The sequence below is a fragment of the Tachysurus vachellii genome, chromosome 3 (genome assembly GCF_030014155.1).
Source record: "Tachysurus vachellii isolate PV-2020 chromosome 3, HZAU_Pvac_v1, whole genome shotgun sequence".
NCBI lineage: Eukaryota > Metazoa > Chordata > Actinopteri > Siluriformes > Bagridae > Tachysurus > Tachysurus vachellii.
In genome coordinates, this window is record NC_083462.1 from 25,251,051 (window position 1) to 25,269,416 (window position 18,366).

An 18,366-nucleotide genomic window follows, 5' to 3' on the forward strand; every position below is an offset into this window, starting at 1 on the left:
GAGAAATTAAGCATTTACATTTTTGAAGAAAACAGCAAAATTGAATTAAATCAATAATTTAAGTTATCAATTATTTAATTATAAATTACTGAAACTATGAATTAAAAAATGCTGAGTGTTGTGTAAACTTTCCCAGTATATTTTCGCAAAAACTAAGTCACTGATTGACAGAGTCACTTATCAAACTTTAGATTACTGTATTTTTTAGTACCGACTGTTGATTGGTCCATATGGGACTGCTATTTCACATAAATAGGAGTGTGAAGTGAGATCCCCATCATAGTTGATCAACAACCATCATGAGGTCTCTGGTCCTGCTTTTGCTTGTAGGAGCTTGTTGTAAGTTTAAACCTACTGTATTTTTACTCCGCAACAGTATGAATTGACAGAAAACCATAATAATATATTCTGAAATGTAATATGATTTCTTTTTATAATTTTATATGCAGTTGCTCTGGAGGATGACAAGATCGTTGGAGGGTATGAGTGCAAACCCAACTCCCAGCCCTGGCAAGTGTCTCTGAATGCCGGCTATCACTTCTGTGGTGGTTCTCTGATTAATCAGAACTGGGTTGTATCTGCTGCTCACTGCTACAAATCGTAAGTGATTTATCTTTAGATTACAAACGTTATTAATTATGGAAAAAACAACTGTTAAACTTAGAACTATTTCCATCCCATCTCTAGTCGTGTGGAAGTTCGTTTGGGTGAGCACCACATCCAGGTTAAAGAGGGTACTGAGCAGTTCATCTCCTCTGCTAAGGTCATCCGCAATCCCAACTATAACTCCTGGAACATTGACAATGACATCATGCTCATCAAGCTGAGTCAACCTGCTACCCTGAACAGCTATGTGCAGCCTGTGGCACTGCCCAAGAGCTGCCCCCCTGCAGGCACCAGGTGCATAGTCTCTGGATGGGGAAACACCATGAGCTCCAGTGAGTATATACTTTGATCAGCATTTGTGAAAATGAGGGAGATGATGTTAAAATGCAGTTTAAAAGTGCAAAGAAATAGGAGATTTATGGCTAAAATGCCTTAAGATGTGACAACATTGACTGCTTTTCATTGCTCTGAAGGCAATTATTTAGAACTACATTTGCCTCAGATTTGTGTTTTATATTGTAAATAAAATGCTGCTGTTGACTGCTCTTTACTTATGTTAACTCACTTTGGCAACTTTTTGCAGCTGCTGATAGCAACAAGCTGCAGTGTCTGGAGGTGCCTATTATCTCTGACAAGGATTGTGATAACTCTTACCCTGGTATGATCACTGACTCCATGTTCTGTGCTGGTTTCCTGGAGGGAGGCAAGGATTCTTGCCAGGTAAAAAGCAATACTACTTCACTATGATAATCTCTATTAGAACAAGCAAACCTACTATATTTACTTTTTAAAGCCTTTTCAAACAATAAAAATATATTTTCTTTTTTAATCAGGGTGACTCTGGTGGCCCTGTGGTGTGCAACGGTGAGCTGCAAGGTATTGTGTCTTGGGGTTATGGCTGTGCTGAGAAGAATCGCCCTGGTGTCTATTGCAAGGTAAAATCAATGGTGTCTGTTGCAGTGTGATCAGATATGTATAAGATGTATGTTCATTATATATATCAGAGGTTTCTGTTAAATCAATCTTCTCTCTCTGCTTCTAGGTCTGCATTTTCACTAGCTGGATTTCTGATACAATGGCCAGCAATTAAATCTTCATTCCTCAATGCAATATCTGTAAAATCCAACATCTGAGATATAAAATAAGAAATAAAGCTTTCTTATATGACTCATGATTCAGAAAACTTGATTGTCTTTGAAAAACAAAACACTTTAATCCTTGACCTGGAAATCACTACCATGAAAAACACATTTTCTGTTGTCTTGGGTTTATACTGTATACTGTATGCAGGTGCTAGTTTGTTTGCTGGTGCTGTATTTTTGTCATCACAGTGAAACAGTTAGCACAGTTATAATGGTATTTTATAGCTGCAACCTTCAAAATAAAAATTATTTTTTTTCTCTCACTCACCATTTTAAAAAAAGAATACAATTTCATGTTAATGAGAAATTTCAAATACTCCCCTTTCCTCTTCGCTCATTACTAGTTATTCAACATTTTGCAATCTGCCTATATTCTGTATCTTTGCATTTGACCTTCTTGATTCCAAATACATTGTTTATATTATCAGTTCAGAGAGAGGCTGGTCAGGACATCAGGCAATGCTTGATTGTTCCATCATGTCTGTTGTTAACACCTTTTAAAAAAATCAAATCAAATTAAATAAAAATGCAGTTAGTTCCCTCAAGCATTAAAAATGTGGTATGAATAATGACAGAATTGTTACAGAAACAATATAACACATAGAAGTTCAAATTCCCCAACACATTAGTCAGCTGTGGGCAAGGGTATTGACAGGATGGCTACCTGTGTCACCCGGAGTGCCAGTCTCCGACTGCAACACATCATTGCACCTAGACTGATGAACAATTATTCAGAATAAAAAAACTGACAGTCAGCCTCAGTTGTACTGCAAGCTGATGACCTGAGTAATGGCTCCATAACCCCTTAATTCCATCAGACAGTAATGTCTGACCAGTATGTGCAAGTAAAAAAAGTCTCAGCATATTATATTTTTCAAAAACAACAGCAAAAGTTTAACAGAACAAAGAGTTAACACAGCAGAAATAAAAACGAACAATATTTGAACTCTGTCACTGATTTGCATGTGAATATCAGAGTGGAGTCTCTAGTCAAAGTTGTCCACCAAACAGAGAGGTACATTTTAATAAAGCACTTCTGTAAGTTGCACAGAGTAATCCTGTGAGCTAAATGGCATAACTATAAATGTTATTATAATAAAGTGACCTGAAGATCGAATTTGAAATTGAACTTGACATTGTAGGAATGCTGCAGCCATATGTTAAAAGCATCTTTACACTAATTTTTAGTCATGACATCTTAGGTATAAGTAAAGGCAGATGTATGTCTCATTCATTGATTAAAATAAATTAATACTAAAAAAAAAACACACTGTACAATGGGGTGATTCAGATACAAAAGTAAAAAAAAACACCATAGGGAAATATAATTTGTAAGGCCCAATAATTATTATTCCTGTTTCCTAAAACATGGCATTTAGTTCAGTAATTAACCAGCTAGCTCATACAGTACTTTTATAAATAAATAAGTGAAACTTTTATTATATTGTTATTGTTGTTGTTAGTAGTAGAGGTGGGGGGAGAATTAGGAGAAGAAGGAAAAATATTCCATAATTGCATAGTGTATATTGTGTAAATATTTAAAACCAGGAAAAGTTCTTGTACTGTTTGTATAAAATATTGTAATTTTGATCATATTCTGATCCAACACAATTTGACAAGCAAACAAACAGAGATTAAAAATGATGCTGTCAGGCAAAATGATGTAATTCATTTAAAATTAAAATAATCTTCTAACAATTTTATATATCAACCTGCAAATTAAATTCCTACAAAGTAGAGGATGAATATATCAGAGGCTATTAAAAAACATATTACACTGCTTCCTACTATTAATTTCCACTGTCTGAAAGATCATGAATGGACAGCAGTTAAAGAGAACTTTGGAAATCATGCAAGGTCAGGAACACCAGGAAAACCTTCATATAGAATTGCCCATGTGCTTGGCAGAAAGGCAAAACAGAAAAGAAAAAAAAAGGAACGGCAGAAAGATTTTGAAACATTATCTGCATGGAAGAGTCATCAGAAGGAAACCTTACCTGAGACATCACAATTGTGAAAGAAGCATTTTATAAAAATATCACTTTGCCAATGATTAGGGAGCTGCCACATGTCTGCCGGGATTCGTCTTGAATCTTATTAATGATTTAATAAACAACATGGTGTACTTAACCACTAAGGTTATTCAGAAATTTGCATACAATGTCATCAAATATATGGTAGCTAATTTATTCCTTTATTTGCCGTTGGCTTTAAAACCATAGCTATAAAGTACATATCAGGTATGTGTGGAGGAAGTGTGAGAACATGTATGAAATTTTCAGCTGTTAAGTGACTGATAGGCTTTTAGCAGAAAACGTGCTTCAAGTTAAAGAAATTATAGACTATCAAAACTGATAAATAATTAACCCATTGCATACTGGCTGTTCTCTTTAATAATTTACAATATGAATGACATATTATATGGCAAAACATTTAATTAAACAAAACATGATTGTTATTCATAATTAATTATGTACAAAAGAACTTTACTTTTAATGTCATTTCCATTTAAGTCTGACCCAAATGATAAACCCAGTAAAAAAATCTTCTGTTCTAAATTTAATTTGGATTTAAGGGTATTGATTGCACTGGATTTTCACAGCAACATTCAACCATGAAGAAAATAGAAAATGAACCATTTACATTAATGAAAAAAAGTGATAAATAATTTAATTTCAATTAAGTGATTGAAACTATGAAATAAAAAAACGCTGAGTGTTGCGTGTCATTAAATTTTCGCAAAAACTAAGTCACTGATTGACAGAGTCACTTATCAGACTTTAGATTATTTTTTAGTACCGACTGTTGATTGGTCCATATGGGACTGCTATTTCACATAAATAGGAGTGTGAAGTGAGATCCCCATCATAGTTGATCAACAACCATCATGAGGTCTCTGGTCCTGCTTTTGCTTGTAGGAGCTTGTTGTAAGTTTAAACCTACTGTATTTTTACTCCGCAACAGTATGAATTGACAGAAAACCATAATAATATATTCTGAAATGTAATATGATTTCTTTTTATAATTTTATATGCAGTTGCTCTGGAGGATGACAAGATCGTTGGAGGGTATGAGTGCAAACCCAACTCCCAGCCCTGGCAAGTGTCTCTGAATGCTGGCTATCACTTCTGTGGTGGTTCTCTGATTAATCAGAACTGGGTTGTATCTGCTGCTCACTGCTACAAATCGTAAGTGATTTATCTTTAGATTACAAAAGTTATTAATTATGGAATAAATAACTGTTAAACTTAGAACTATTTCCATCCCATCTCTAGTCGTGTGGAAGTTCGTTTGGGTGAGCACCACATCCAGGTTAAAGAGGGTACTGAGCAGTTCATCTCCTCTGCTAAGGTCATCCGCAATCCCAACTATAACTCCTGGAACATTGACAATGACATCATGCTCATCAAGCTGAGTCAACCTGCTACCCTGAACAGCTATGTGCAGCCTGTGGCACTGCCCAAGAGCTGCCCCCCTGCAGGCACCAGGTGCATAGTCTCTGGATGGGGAAACACCATGAGCTCCAGTAAGTATATACTTTGATCAGCATTTGTGAAAATGAGGGAGATGATGTTAAAATGCAGTTTAAAAGTGCAAAGAAATAGGAGATTTATGGCTAAAATGCCTTAAGATGTGACAACATTGACTGCTTTTCATTGCTCTGAAGGCAATTATTTAGAACTACATTTGCCTCAGATTTGTGTTTTATATTGTAAATAAGATGCTGCTGTTGACTGCTCTTTACTTATGTTACCTCACTTTGGCAACTTTTTGCAGCTGCTGATAGCAACAAGCTGCAGTGTCTGGAGGTCCCTATTATCTCTGACAAGGATTGTAATAACTCTTACCCTGGTATGATCACTGACTCCATGTTCTGTGCTGGTTTCCTGGAGGGAGGCAAGGATTCTTGCCAGGTAAAAAGCAATACTACTTCACTATGATAATCTCTATTAGAACAAGCAAACCTACTATATTTACTTTTTAAAGCCTTTTCAAACAATAAAAATATATTTTCTTTTTTAATCAGGGTGACTCTGGTGGCCCTGTGGTGTGCAACGGTGAGCTGCAAGGTATTGTGTCTTGGGGTTATGGCTGTGCTGAGAAGAATCGCCCTGGTGTCTATTGCAAGGTAAAATCAATGGTGTCTGTTGCAGTGTGATCAGATATGTATAAGATGTATGTTCATTATATATATCAGAGGTTTCTGTTAAATCAATCTTCTCTCTCTGCTTCTAGGTCTGCATTTTCACCAGCTGGATTTCTGATACAATGGCCAGCAATTAAATCTTCATTCCTCAATGCAATATCTGTAAAATCCAACATCTGAGATATAAAATAAGAAATAAAGCTTTCTTATATGACTCATGATTCAGAAAACTTGATTGTCTTTGAAAAACAAAACACTTTAATCCTTGACCTGGAAATCACTACCATGAAAAACACATTTTCTGTTGTCTTGGGTTTATACTGTATACTGTATGCAGGTGCTAGTTTGTTTGCTGGTGCTGTATTTTTGTCATCACAGTGAAACAGTTAGCACAGTTATAATGGTATTTTATAGCTGCAACCTTCAAAATAAAAATTATTTTTTTTCTCTCACTCACCATTTTAAAAAAAGAATACAATTTCATGTTAATGAGAAATTTCAAATACTCCCCTTTCCTCTTCGCTCATTACTAGTTATTCAACATTTTGCAATCTGCCTATATTCTGTATCTTTGCATTTGACCTTCTTGATTCCAAATACATTGTTTATATTATCAGTTCAGAGAGAGGCTGGTCAGGACATCAGGCAATGCTTGATTGTTCCAACATGTCTGTTGTTAACACCTTTTAAAAAAATCAAATCAAATTAAATAAAAATGCAGTTAGTTCCCTCAAGCATTAAAAATGTGGTATGAATAATGACAGAATTGTTACAGAAACAATATAACACATAGAAGTTCAAATTCCCCAACACATTAGTCAGCTGTGGGCAAGGGTATTGACAGGATGGCTACCTGTGTCACCCGGAGTGCCAGTCTCCGACTGCAACACATCATTGCACCTAGACTGATGAACAATTATTCAGAATAAAAAAACTGACAGTCAGCCTCAGTTGTACTGCAAGCTGATGACCTGAGTAATGGCTCCATAACCCCTTAATTCCATCAGACAGTAATGTCTGACCAGTATGTGCAAGTAAAAAAAGTCTCAGCATATTATATTTTTCAAAAACAACAGCAAATGTTTAACAGAACAAAGAGTTAACACAGCAGAAATAAAAACGAACAATATTTGAACTCTGTCACTGATTTGCATGTGAATATCAGAGTGGAGTCTCTAGTCAAAGTTGTCCACCAAACAGAGAGGTACATTTTAATAAAGCACTTCTGTAAGTTGCACAGAGTAATCCTGTGAGCTAAATGGCATAACTATAAATGTTATTATAATAAAGTGACCTGAAGATCGAATTTGAAATTGAACTTGACATTGTAGGAATGCTGCAGCCATATGTTAAAAGCATCTTTACACTAATTTTTAGTCATGACATCTTAGGTATAAGTAAAGGCAGATGTATGTCTCATTCATTGATTAAAATAAATTAATACTAAAAAAAAACACACTGTACAATGGGGTGATTCAGATACAAAAGTAAAAAAAAACACCATAGGGAAATATAATTTGTAAGGCCCAATAATTATTATTCCTGTTTCCTAAAACATGGCATTTAGTTCAGTAATTAACCAGCTAGCTCATACAGTACTTTTATAAATAAATAAGTGAAACTTTTATTATATTGTTATTGTTGTTGTTAGTAGTAGAAGTGGGGGGAGAATTAGGAGAAGAAGGAAGAATATTCCATAATTGCATAGTGTATATTGTGTAAATATTTAAAACCAGGAAAAGTTCTTGTACTGTTTGTATAAAATATTGTAATTTTGATCATATTCTGATCCAACACAATTTGACAAGCAAACAAACAGAGATTAAAAATGATGCTGTCAGGCAAAATGATGTAATTCATTTAAAATTAAAATAATCTTCTAACAATTTTATATATCAACCTGCAAATTAAATTCCTACAAAGTAGAGGATGAATATATCAGAGGCTATTAAAAAACATATTACACTGCTTCCTACTATTAATTTCCACTGTCTGAAAGATCATGAATGGACAGCAGTTAAAGAGAACTTTGGAAATCATGCAAGGTCAGGAACACCAGGAAAACCTTCATATAGAATTGCCCATGTGCTTGGCAGAAAGGCAAAACAGAAAAAAAAAAAGGAACGGCAGAAAGATTTTGAAACATTATCTGCATGGAAGAGTCATCAGAAGGAAACCTTACCTGAGACATCACAATTGTGAAAGAAGCATTTTATAAAAATATCACTTTGCCAATGGTTAGGGAGCTGGCACATGTCTGCCGGGATTCATCTTGAATCTTATTAATGATTTAATAAACAACATGGTGTACTTAACCACTAAGGTTATTCAGAAATTTGCATACAATGTCATCAAATATATGGTAGCTAATTTATTCCTTTATTTGCCGTTGGCTTTAAAACCATAGCTATAAAGTACATATCAGGTATGTGTGGAGGAAGTGTGAGAACATGTATGAAATTTTCAGCTGTTAAGTGACTGATAGGCTTTTAGCAGAAAACGTGCTTCAAGTTAAAGAAATTATAGACTATCAAAACTGATAAATAATTAACCCATTGCATACTGGCTGTTCTCTTTAATAATTTACAATATGAATGACATATTGTATGGCAAAACATTTAATTAAACAAAACATGATTGTTATTCATAATTAATTATGTACAAAAGAACTTTACTTTTAATGTCATTTCCATTTAAGTCTGACCCAAATGATAAACCCAGTAAAAAAATCTTCTGTTCTAAATTTAGTTTGGATTTAAGGGTATTGATTGCACTGGATTTTCACAGCATGGAATAGCTACATTCAACCATGAAGATGGAGACAAAATAGAAAAATTAACCTTTTACATTAATGAAAAAAGTGATAAATAATTTAATTTCAATTAAGTGATTGAAACTATGAAATAAAAAAACGCTGAGTGTTGCGTGTCATTAAATTTTCGCAAAAACTAAGTCACTGATTGACAGAGTCACTTATCAGACTTTAGATTATTTTTTAGTACCGACTGTTGATTGGTCCATATGGGACTGCTATTTCACATAAATAGGAGTGTGAAGTGAGATCCCCATCATAGTTGATCAACAACCATCATGAGGTCTCTGGTCCTGCTTTTGCTTGTAGGAGCTTGTTGTAAGTTTAAACCTACTGTATTTTTACTCCGCAACAGTATGAATTGACAGAAAACCATAATAATATATTCTGAAATGTAATATGATTTCTTTTTATAATTTTATATGCAGTTGCTCTGGAGGATGACAAGATCGTTGGAGGGTATGAGTGCAAACCCAACTCCCAGCCCTGGCAAGTGTCTCTGAATGCCGGCTATCACTTCTGTGGTGGTTCTCTGATTAATCAGAACTGGGTTGTATCTGCTGCTCACTGCTACAAATCGTAAGTGATTTATCTTTAGATTACAAACGTTATTAATTATGGAATAAATAACTGTTAAACTTAGAACTATTTCCATCCCATCTCTAGTCGTGTGGAAGTTCGTTTGGGTGAGCACCACATCCAGGTTAAAGAGGGTACTGAGCAGTTCATCTCCTCTGCTAAGGTCATCCGCAATCCCAACTATAACTCCTGGAACATTGACAATGACATCATGCTCATCAAGCTGAGTCAACCTGCTACCCTGAACAGCTATGTGCAGCCTGTGGCACTGCCCAAGAGCTGCCCCCCTGCAGGCACCAGGTGCATAGTCTCTGGATGGGGAAACACCATGAGCTCCAGTGAGTATATACTTTGATCAGCATTTGTGAAAATGAGGGAGATGATGTTAAAATGCAGTTTAAAAGTGCAAAGAAATAGGAGATTTATGGCTAAAATGCCTTAAGATGTGACAACATTGACTGCTTTTCATTGCTCTGAAGGCAATTATTTAGAACTACATTTGCCTCAGATTTGTGTTTTGTATTGTAAATAAGATGCTGCTGTTGACTGCTCTTTACTTATGTTACCTCACTTTGGCAACTTTTTGCAGCTGCTGATAGCAACAAGCTGCAGTGTCTGGAGGTCCCTATTATCTCTGACAAGGATTGTAATAACTCTTACCCTGGTATGATCACTGACTCCATGTTCTGTGCTGGTTTCCTGGAGGGAGGCAAGGATTCTTGCCAGGTAAAAAGCAATACTACTTCACTATGATAATCTCTATTAGAACAAGGCTTTTTAAAGCCTTTTCAAACAATAAAAATATATTTTATTTTTAAATCAGGGTGACTCTGGTGGCCCTGTGGTGTGTAACGGTGAGCTGCAAGGTATTGTGTCTTGGGGTTATGGCTGTGCTGAGAAGAATCGCCCTGGTGTCTATTGCAAGGTAAAATCAATGGTGTCTGTTGCAGTGTGATCAGATATGTATAAGATGTATGTTCATTATGTATATCAGAGGTTTCTGTTAAATCAATCTTCTCTCTCTGCTTCTAGGTCTGCATTTTCACCAGCTGGATTTCTGATACAATGGCCAGCAATTAAATCTTCATTCCTCAATGCAATATCTGTAAAATCCAACATCTGAGATATTCAAATAAATAAATATATACGAATAAAGTTTTCTTATATGACTCATCATTCAGGAAACTTGATTGAAACAAATCACTATAATCCCAGACCTGGGAAACTTTTAACACATTTCTCCTGAAATATTTCGCTTGGGTTAATGAAAATGAAAAATCCTTAATGAAAAATCTACTCTAAAATCTGAGATTATATTAAAATAAAATTTCTTATACGACTTAGTCACCAAACTTGAATGAATGAATGGAAAATGAATGAAATTGCTGTATTCCTATACTTTGAAATTTCTACCCTGAAAAACACATTTACAAAAACATGTTCCTTGAAATAATTCTCAGGTGTTTATATACTGTATTGGTGCTAGTTTGTTGGATGGTGCTGTATTTTCTATTCCTCTGAAATGATGACAGTTATCTGCTCTTTTGTTCATCACAGTAGGACACTGCAAACACATATACAATTGCATTTAATAGCAGAAAAATGAATTAAACTATTTCAAATATAAGGGATTACAGTCAAGGGCACTACCCTGACACAACCGATGGCTGCAAAACAAGACATGTCTTTGCTTGAGAATTTCAAAAATGTGAATACTGAGTTTTAATTGAACTTCACTAAGTTGTAATCTCAGAAAGACCCTTATGTCTGTGTTGCAGCATTGATGCACGTTTGTGAGGTTTGACTGTTATTTGTAACCCAACTCTAAATCTCACCCTGCTAGCCATTTCTTTTTATTTATCAAATAACTCCTATAGAGGATTTATCAAGTATACAGAATACTATTTCTGAAAATAATTTGTGGAGATGTAATTTAAAATTTAAGTTTGGATCTTTTTAACATGTGTATGGATGTTAAAATTATATTCAAGCCACCACAAGAGGGTCTCAGGATTTTGACTTCATTTTCAAATGCCTGTTATGACATACAGTCATCAAACTCATTGCATTAGTCAGAGTTGTTTCCCAGTTATTTCTGGTATAAAGCAAGTTATTCATTTACAAAATCACTTATCACAATCTTTTCATTATCTTTTGGTACCAACTGTGGAAATAGTCCATATGGTTCTGCTGGTTCACATAAGTAGGAATGTCATTTGTGATCGGCATCATAGGTGATCAACAGCCATCATGAACTCTCTGGTACTGCTTTTGCTTGTGGGAGCTTGTTGTAAGTATACAGCTCTTCTAGAGACCATTGGGTTGTATGATATGACAGAAACAATACTGAATATATTTTGATATACAAGCATGTGTCCAATATCCAGTAGCTCTGCATCTTCACAAGATTGTTGAAGAGTATGAGGGGTGTACATCCTACCCAAAACCTTGGCAAGCATCTCTCAATGTCGGTTATCACTTCTGTAGTGGTTCTCTGATCAGTCAGAACTGGGTTGTGTCTGCTGCTCACTGCTACAAATCGTAAGTGATTTATCTTGTGATTAGTTAATAATACCTTATGCAAAATGCACCTATTGAACTTAAAGATCCATTCCATCTCTAGTCGTCTGGAGGTTCGTTTGGGTAAGCCCCACATTCAGAATAATGAGGGTACTGAGCAGGTGATCTTCGCATCCAAAGTAATCCGCCATCCCAACTATAGCTCCTGGACTGGTGACAGTGACATCATGCTCATCAAGCTGAGACAACCTGCAACCTTGAATAACTATGTCCAGCCTATTGCGCTACCTAACAGCTGTCCTGTAGTGGGCACTTGGTGCACAGTCTCTGGATGGGGAAATTATGGAAGCTCCAGTGAGTATGGAACCAGTTCAGTAAAACTGGGCAATTTGTTTGCTTTGGAAATTGATAGATGATGTTAAAGGTAGGAAAAAATGTTTTTATGCCTAAATGCATTAACAATATTTGAAAATATTACAAGAGCCTCTAACTGGTGGCTTGAACATAGATTTTCAGATTATGTATTAGATTATATATAATATGATAGTTTACTTCTCTTTTCTAATACTAACATGTGTGTATTATCTTTGCATAGCTGCCTATCACACCAAGCTGCAGTGTCTAGAGGTCCCTGTTCTCTCTGACTGGGACTGTAAATATTGTTACCAGACCAATAACATGTTCTGTGCTGGGTTCCTGGAGGGAGGCAGGGACTGCTGGGTAACATAAGAATACTGTAGCATAAAAATGATCTCTTTTTAAAGGCCTTATAATCAATTTAACTTGATTGCTCTACCTGTATGATACAGGGCGACACTGGTGGCTCTCTGGTGTGTAATGGTGAGCTGCAGGGTATTGTGCCTTGGAACTATAAATGCAATGAGAAGAACTGCATTGGTGTATATGTCAAGGTAAAATCAAGTACCATCTGATAAAATCAGATATAATCCACAACCCGTATACCAAATATTTCTGTTACATGAATAATCTAGTTAATTCTCACTCTGCTTCCAGGTTTGTGTTTTCACCAGCTGGATTTCACAAGCAATGGCCAACAGTTAAATTTGCCCCAGCCTCCTGTACACAATGAACAATATGAAGGAATAAAATGATCATGTTTCACTTTGTATTCAGCTTGACTTCCTTGTATAAATATCAAATAATATAATCCTGTGCCTCAAAAAACTATTTTTTACATTTCTGTGAGTACTTTGTGAATATGGTGCCACTTTGTTGGCTTTGTTTGGCTGGGGTTATATTCATGAGTTTACATCAATATTCTGGATATGTGTTTAGCACAGCTGGTTTGCTTATGGTGAATCCCAAAAAACCCTGACAAAAGGCAAAGTTAATTGTGATGAATTTAAACAATGTACTTTACTGAAAATGGTAGATGGCAAAACAAGACTTTCTCAGAGGTAGAAGTTATGAATACTTATGCCAATAAAATATACAGTCACCAAGAAAAAGAAAGTACACCCTCTTTGGGTGCTTTGAATGTTTGGATGGCTAAATAATAATTGTGTGGGCCTTGTCAACATCTGTAATAAGCAAATAAATAACCTCAGGTGACAACAACAAAAACATATTTAAATGTAGTCACTTTGAGTCCACTCTGTCCGAACATTTTTAAAATTACTGTTGGCCTCACTGTGGCTTCCATCATAAGTCTCTATATTGTTTTTGTACTAAGGTGGGTGGTGGGTCATGATGGGTGGTATAATTACATCTGAATGCAGCTACTGAGGGTGGCATTAAAGTGAACTCTGAATTTTACAAGTAAATCAAAATTTTTGGTGCCATCTTGTGGTGCAAACAGATATTAACATGACTTTCTAAGAGTTTTGAAGTTTGCTTCCGGTAGTTTACAATGAAGTTGGTTTACACTCCGTGTGTGTGTGTGTGCCCTGCGATGGGTTGGCACTCCGTCCAGGGTGTATCCTGCCTTGATGCCCGATGATGCCTGAGATAGGCACAGGCTCCCCGTGACCCGAGGTAGTTCGGATAAGCGGTAGAAAATGAATGAATGAATGAATGAATGAATGAATGAATGAATGAATGAATGAATGAATGAATGATTTCCACTCCCTTCTGAAAGACTATTCTTTTGTCATTGCTATACACTGAAGAATTTGGGTTTCAGAATAAATAATGAATATGAGATGATATCATTTCAGTTTTCATTTCCTGATATTTGCATCTAGATGTGTAGATAAGCATTGTATGTTTGGTGGCAAACCACCCAATTTTTGAGTGAGCAAAGGAGGCTTGGGTGGCTGCCACATCAGCCTTGGCATGCAGCTTGGCATGGGAGGAGCTTGCCTTGGACCTCTGTAATGAAGACTGTTCCAGGCCCAGGCTGTGTCCATGCTCCTGGAATGGCTCCAGTGCTCCTAGCTCTCATGATGGGCCACAGAAGCCACCCGAATCCCAAGTCTCACCCTGCTCCAGGCCCTGTCTTTTTCCGTGCTCTAGTTGTTCAAGCCAGACCCAACTGCTTCCAGACCAGAAACCCTCCATGAAAGACTATGCCTGTCACACGACTATGTGAAGGAAGGTTTGCCCAGAGGTGCAGGACCCTTGAGATGGGTGGTGCTGGAGGTTGCAGCTCCTTTGAAGGGGTACATTGAAAATAATGGCACAGCCACCAGTCTGCTTCTTTCTTTTAAGATTTGTAAGAAAGGCTGCCTCCTCAAGCCCTCAGAGAGATTAAAAATTCATGCCACTTAGATCATTGATGTAGAATGTAGAACAGCACCACATAATGCAATGTAAAAAAAATCTTTATAAAGCTTTTAAAAACAATTTAACTCTTTACTCAGAGTAAAGGTCTTACATAATGTTTTACAGAAACATCAGTATACAAAAAGCTTGAATAGCCAAATACCACTACTGTTTTGAGTTGTTTGAAAACTGCTTTGATGTGGGGAGTCCAACACTTCAAGAAACTTTAGGTTTTCATTTAAACATAGCAATAGATGGTTTTATTATCCATAACACAATACTGCATTTGTCAGATTTTTTATCTCATTTTATATAACTGGGGTTTAAGGGCCTTGCTCCAGCAGTAGCAGCTTGGTGGACCTAGGATTCAAGCACACGACCTTCCGATCAGTATTCCAACACCATAACCACTAAGCTACCACATCCTCCACTTAAACTTGCACTCTCTAGCTGTAATGAGCAGCTATTTGAATGGGATAATATATACAAAATTTAACTCTGGATCAAAACCTACTCTTAAATTAAACTCCAATTAACATGAGTTTTTTTTGTTTGTTTTTTTACAGCAAGAGGCATGAGAATATTTATAAAATCTTCACCTGTTAATAGATTGTCTGCTTCCCAGCTCCCTGAGGGTTACAGAGATTATCAAACCTACAACTGGAAAATAAATTAATCATTCCACAATGTGCTGTTCTGTGTATTAAATTTTAAAGCGTGACAAAACCTACACAATAAATTAATTATATAAATGATTTTTAATGTAATTCCATTGAGGTTATAATATGTGTAATAGCCTGGATATCCAATTCATTGTAAAATCTGGTAAATTTTCAATAGTATGTAGTTCTGCAAACTACAGAATTACATGAATTGAATTAAATAAATAATGATTTTTTTTTTTTTTGCAGTTTGCTAACTTGAATACCCCACAACAGCCATCACATTCTCAAAATTACTTTACAAACAGTTAATACACAAATTTTAAATTTAACAGGATTTTAGTATTGATCGTATTTTGACAAATACAACTAAAAAATTTGCAATTCCCATTATTTAATTTAATTATTTTGGGGGGTTGGGGGTGGACATTAGTGGAAAGTTCAATCCTGAATTTGGGTTGCACTCAGACAGTATTGCCTTATGAGCCCCCATGACCATGAACGATTAGTGGAAGTGAGAGTGAGTGAGTTATTTTTGCCAAAAAACAAAAGTTATTCATTTACAAATAAACTTATCAGTCTTTAGATTATTTTTTAGTACTAACTGTTGATTGGTCCACATGGGACTGCTATTACACATAAATAGGAGTGTGAACTGAGATCCACATCGTAGGTGATCAACAGCCATCATGAGGTCTCTGGTCCTGCTTTTGCTTGTTGGAGCTTGTTGTAAGTATAAACCTCTTTTAACTCATGAGCAGTATAATATGACAACCATGCTGAATAGAATCTGATATTTTCTGCTTGCAGTTGCTCTGGAGGATGACAAGATCGTTGGAGGGTATGAGTGCAAACCCAACTCCCAGCCCTGGCAAGTGTCTCTGAACGCTGGCTATCACTTCTGTGGTGGTTCTCTGATTAATCAGAACTGGGTTGTTTCTGCTGCTCACTGCTACCAATCGTAAGTGACACTGTATTTTATTACAAGTTATTAATTATAGAAATTACATCTTTAAACTTATCAAAATAAAATTATTTCTGTCCCATCTCAAGTCGTTTGGAAGTTCGTTTGGGAGAGCACAACATCCAGGTTAAAGAGGGTACTGAGCAGTTCATCTCCTCTGCTAAGGTCATCCCCAATCCTGACTATGACTCCTGGAACATTAACAATGACATCATGCTCATCAAGCTGAGTAAACCCGCTACCCTGAACAGCTATGTGCAGCCTGTGGCACTGCCCAAGAGCTGCCCCCCTGCAGGCACCTGGTGCATAGTCTCTGGATGGGGAAACACCATGAGCTCCAGTAAGTACAGATTCAAGTTTATTCTACCCAGGACAATTTATTTACTTGTGGGAATTGATGCTGAAAACTATGTTATAGGACTTGAGAGTTAAAGGACTTTCCTAAAATGCATTAAGAATATTGTAAGTGTATGATCCACTGAACAAGATGAAGAACGAGAACAAAAAAGCCCTGTTTGACTGCTATTTTTTAATTCTGCTTTTTTATTTGGGTTATCTCTTTGCAGCCGCTGATCGTAACAAGCTGCAGTGTCTGGAGGTGCCTATTCTGTCTTACAGCGATTGTAATAACTCTTACCCTGGTATGATCACTGACTCCATGTTCTGTGCTGGTTTCCTGGAGGGAGGCAAGGACTCTTGCCAGGTAAAATGAGATATAAGAGTAAGGTGAGAAGCAAAGGGTAAAATATTTATATTTTGGGCCTCATAAATTGGTAACTGTCCCTCATTCAGGGTGACTCTGGTGGCCCTGTGGTGTGCAACGGTGAACTGCAAGGTGTTGTGTCTTGGGGTTATGGATGTGCTGAGAAGAATCACCCTGGTGTCTATACCAAGGTAAAATCAAGTGCTGTCTGTTGTGATATGATCAAACATAATCTAAAATGTCTTTATTATAACCATTGTCTCACTGTCTCCAGGTCTGCATTTTCACAACCTGGATTTCCCAGACAATGGCCAGCAATTAAATCTACCACAGCCCACACAATGCAAAAACATACTGTGAAATCAATTACCATCATTATATTAAAATAAATATTTTTTCCTGAAGCAATAATACTATCCTGTTTGACTCTTTACTTGAAAACTGAGCTTCTTTTTAAACCACTTTCATGCACTATAATCCTCTTGTTAATAATGATAAACAGATGCATGACCCAGTAGCTTACTTGCATTAGCTCATGCTTTTCATAGTTATAATGCAACTTTTTTTTAAACCCTGGATGGCCAGATATCTTTAATAATTTGAAATCTTATTTTAACCTTTGGATATAAGGGTTTTGTGACAGTAACCATGGGACTTCCAGAAGCTATGTTGATATGACTCCATTTGATGTAGTTTTAGCCACTTTCCAAAAATGGAGCATCACAGTTAAAATTATTCCTCTGATTCACTTAACAGCATTTTCTTTTATCCCCACACAAGCAGGTCTAATTGAGGTACAATACTTCCATGTTTACTTTAAGCTTAATTCAATAGCATGCATATATGTAAAAGTACTTTTAAATGAATCATTCATTTCATTTCATAAATAAATATATATAGTTGTGCTCAAAGGTTTGCATACCAGGAAAGAAATTGTTAAACATCGCCATTTATTTGAGGGGGAAAAAAAAAAGATTAATAATGCAACAGATTTTTTTGTGGTCACATGTAGTCATTAATTATCCAATAGTAATTTGCCTCATTTTTTAAACCAAATAATAACTGAAATCTCTTAAACACCCCTGGTCAAAAGTTTACATATCCCTGAAGTTTCCACAACTGTATTGTATTGTAATTGTAATTAGTGTCTGCGCATAGATAGTCAGTGAGCTCATGAGGTGATGCACTGACTGGATACTGCACCATGAGGAACCCAAAAGCAGGAAAAAGATAAAAGATCTCAACACTTGAAAATGCCATTCAGTACTGTTCAAACTCTGATAAAGAGGTGGGAAATGAGAGGTTCTGTTGATACTCAGTCACAGTCAGGTAGAGCAAAAAAGATATCACCCACAAAAGAATTGTTTGGGACTCAAAGAAAAACCCACAAACAACTTCGAGAGAAATACAGGCTGCTCTGGAAAAAATTGGTATGTTTTCAAGGAGCACAATAAAGAGGTACTTGACAACACAAATGACCTGCATGGTCGAGTTGCCTGGAGAGAGC

At 36.2% G+C, this 18,366-nt stretch overlaps 5 protein-coding genes across 6 annotated transcripts; all 5 read left to right on the forward strand.

Annotated features, from left to right (window-relative positions):
• The first annotated feature begins 243 nt into the window (after positions 1-243).
• Positions 244-1,773, forward strand: LOC132843249 (trypsin-2-like). The gene is made up of 6 exons (XM_060866437.1): positions 244-339; positions 450-600; positions 688-938; positions 1,190-1,326; positions 1,440-1,541; positions 1,649-1,773. Exons 1-6 carry the CDS (start codon positions 300-302, stop codon positions 1,694-1,696), a joined length of 729 nt encoding a protein of 242 aa, XP_060722420.1. The 5' UTR covers positions 244-299; the 3' UTR covers positions 1,697-1,773.
• A 2,791-nt stretch (positions 1,774-4,564) lies between these two features.
• On the forward strand, positions 4,565-6,109 carry LOC132843247 (trypsin-2-like). The gene is made up of 6 exons (XM_060866435.1): positions 4,565-4,675; positions 4,786-4,936; positions 5,024-5,274; positions 5,526-5,662; positions 5,776-5,877; positions 5,985-6,109. The coding sequence occupies exons 1-6, from the start codon at positions 4,636-4,638 to the stop codon at positions 6,030-6,032; spliced, it is 729 nt and encodes a 242-aa protein (XP_060722418.1). The 5' UTR covers positions 4,565-4,635; the 3' UTR covers positions 6,033-6,109.
• Positions 6,110-8,929: 2,820 nt separating this feature from the next.
• On the forward strand, positions 8,930-10,441 carry LOC132843248 (trypsin-2-like). Its single transcript, XM_060866436.1, has 6 exons — positions 8,930-9,025; positions 9,136-9,286; positions 9,374-9,624; positions 9,876-10,012; positions 10,110-10,211; positions 10,319-10,441. The coding sequence occupies exons 1-6, from the start codon at positions 8,986-8,988 to the stop codon at positions 10,364-10,366; spliced, it is 729 nt and encodes a 242-aa protein (XP_060722419.1). The 5' UTR covers positions 8,930-8,985; the 3' UTR covers positions 10,367-10,441.
• A 1,043-nt stretch (positions 10,442-11,484) lies between these two features.
• On the forward strand, positions 11,485-12,933 carry LOC132843250 (trypsin-2-like). 2 transcript variants are annotated; one of them, XM_060866438.1, is made up of 6 exons: positions 11,485-11,576; positions 11,674-11,827; positions 11,910-12,160; positions 12,402-12,526; positions 12,616-12,717; positions 12,821-12,933. In XM_060866438.1, exons 1-6 carry the CDS (start codon positions 11,537-11,539, stop codon positions 12,866-12,868), a joined length of 720 nt encoding a protein of 239 aa, XP_060722421.1. In that variant the 5' UTR covers positions 11,485-11,536; the 3' UTR covers positions 12,869-12,933. The 2 variants fall into 2 exon arrangements, with proteins under 2 accessions (XP_060722421.1, XP_060722422.1); XM_060866439.1 differs by having other exon boundaries at positions 11,677-11,827.
• Positions 12,934-15,798: 2,865 nt separating this feature from the next.
• LOC132843246 (trypsin-2-like) lies at positions 15,799-17,270 on the forward strand. The gene is made up of 6 exons (XM_060866433.1): positions 15,799-15,921; positions 16,003-16,153; positions 16,246-16,496; positions 16,723-16,859; positions 16,949-17,050; positions 17,134-17,270. The coding sequence occupies exons 1-6, from the start codon at positions 15,882-15,884 to the stop codon at positions 17,179-17,181; spliced, it is 729 nt and encodes a 242-aa protein (XP_060722416.1). The 5' UTR covers positions 15,799-15,881; the 3' UTR covers positions 17,182-17,270.
• The last annotated feature ends 1,096 nt before the right edge of the window (positions 17,271-18,366 follow it).

What these genes read in the sequence shown, in the direction of transcription:
- LOC132843250 (XM_060866438.1), top strand. Translation starts at nt 11,537, where the DNA reads ATGAACTCTCTGGTACTGCTTTTGCTTGTGGGAGCTTGTT. An exon ending in TTTGCTTGTGGGAGCTTGTT is followed by an intron (nt 11,577 to 11,673) that starts GTAAGTATACAG and finishes TCCAATATCCAG; the next exon opens with TAGCTCTGCATCTTCACAAG. An exon ending in GCTGCTCACTGCTACAAATC is followed by an intron (nt 11,828 to 11,909) that starts GTAAGTGATTTA and finishes TTCCATCTCTAG; the next exon opens with TCGTCTGGAGGTTCGTTTGG.
- LOC132843247 (XM_060866435.1), top strand. Translation starts at nt 4,636, where the DNA reads ATGAGGTCTCTGGTCCTGCTTTTGCTTGTAGGAGCTTGTT. An exon ending in GAGGCAAGGATTCTTGCCAG is followed by an intron (nt 5,663 to 5,775) that starts GTAAAAAGCAAT and finishes TTTTTTAATCAG; the next exon opens with GGTGACTCTGGTGGCCCTGT. An exon ending in GCCCTGGTGTCTATTGCAAG is followed by an intron (nt 5,878 to 5,984) that starts GTAAAATCAATG and finishes CTCTGCTTCTAG; the next exon opens with GTCTGCATTTTCACCAGCTG.
- LOC132843248 (XM_060866436.1), top strand. Translation starts at nt 8,986, where the DNA reads ATGAGGTCTCTGGTCCTGCTTTTGCTTGTAGGAGCTTGTT. An exon ending in TTTGCTTGTAGGAGCTTGTT is followed by an intron (nt 9,026 to 9,135) that starts GTAAGTTTAAAC and finishes TTTTATATGCAG; the next exon opens with TTGCTCTGGAGGATGACAAG. An exon ending in GCCCTGGTGTCTATTGCAAG is followed by an intron (nt 10,212 to 10,318) that starts GTAAAATCAATG and finishes CTCTGCTTCTAG; the next exon opens with GTCTGCATTTTCACCAGCTG.
- LOC132843246 (XM_060866433.1), top strand. Translation starts at nt 15,882, where the DNA reads ATGAGGTCTCTGGTCCTGCTTTTGCTTGTTGGAGCTTGTT. An exon ending in GCTGCTCACTGCTACCAATC is followed by an intron (nt 16,154 to 16,245) that starts GTAAGTGACACT and finishes TCCCATCTCAAG; the next exon opens with TCGTTTGGAAGTTCGTTTGG. An exon ending in GAGGCAAGGACTCTTGCCAG is followed by an intron (nt 16,860 to 16,948) that starts GTAAAATGAGAT and finishes TCCCTCATTCAG; the next exon opens with GGTGACTCTGGTGGCCCTGT.
- LOC132843249 (XM_060866437.1), top strand. Translation starts at nt 300, where the DNA reads ATGAGGTCTCTGGTCCTGCTTTTGCTTGTAGGAGCTTGTT. An exon ending in TTTGCTTGTAGGAGCTTGTT is followed by an intron (nt 340 to 449) that starts GTAAGTTTAAAC and finishes TTTTATATGCAG; the next exon opens with TTGCTCTGGAGGATGACAAG. An exon ending in GCCCTGGTGTCTATTGCAAG is followed by an intron (nt 1,542 to 1,648) that starts GTAAAATCAATG and finishes CTCTGCTTCTAG; the next exon opens with GTCTGCATTTTCACTAGCTG.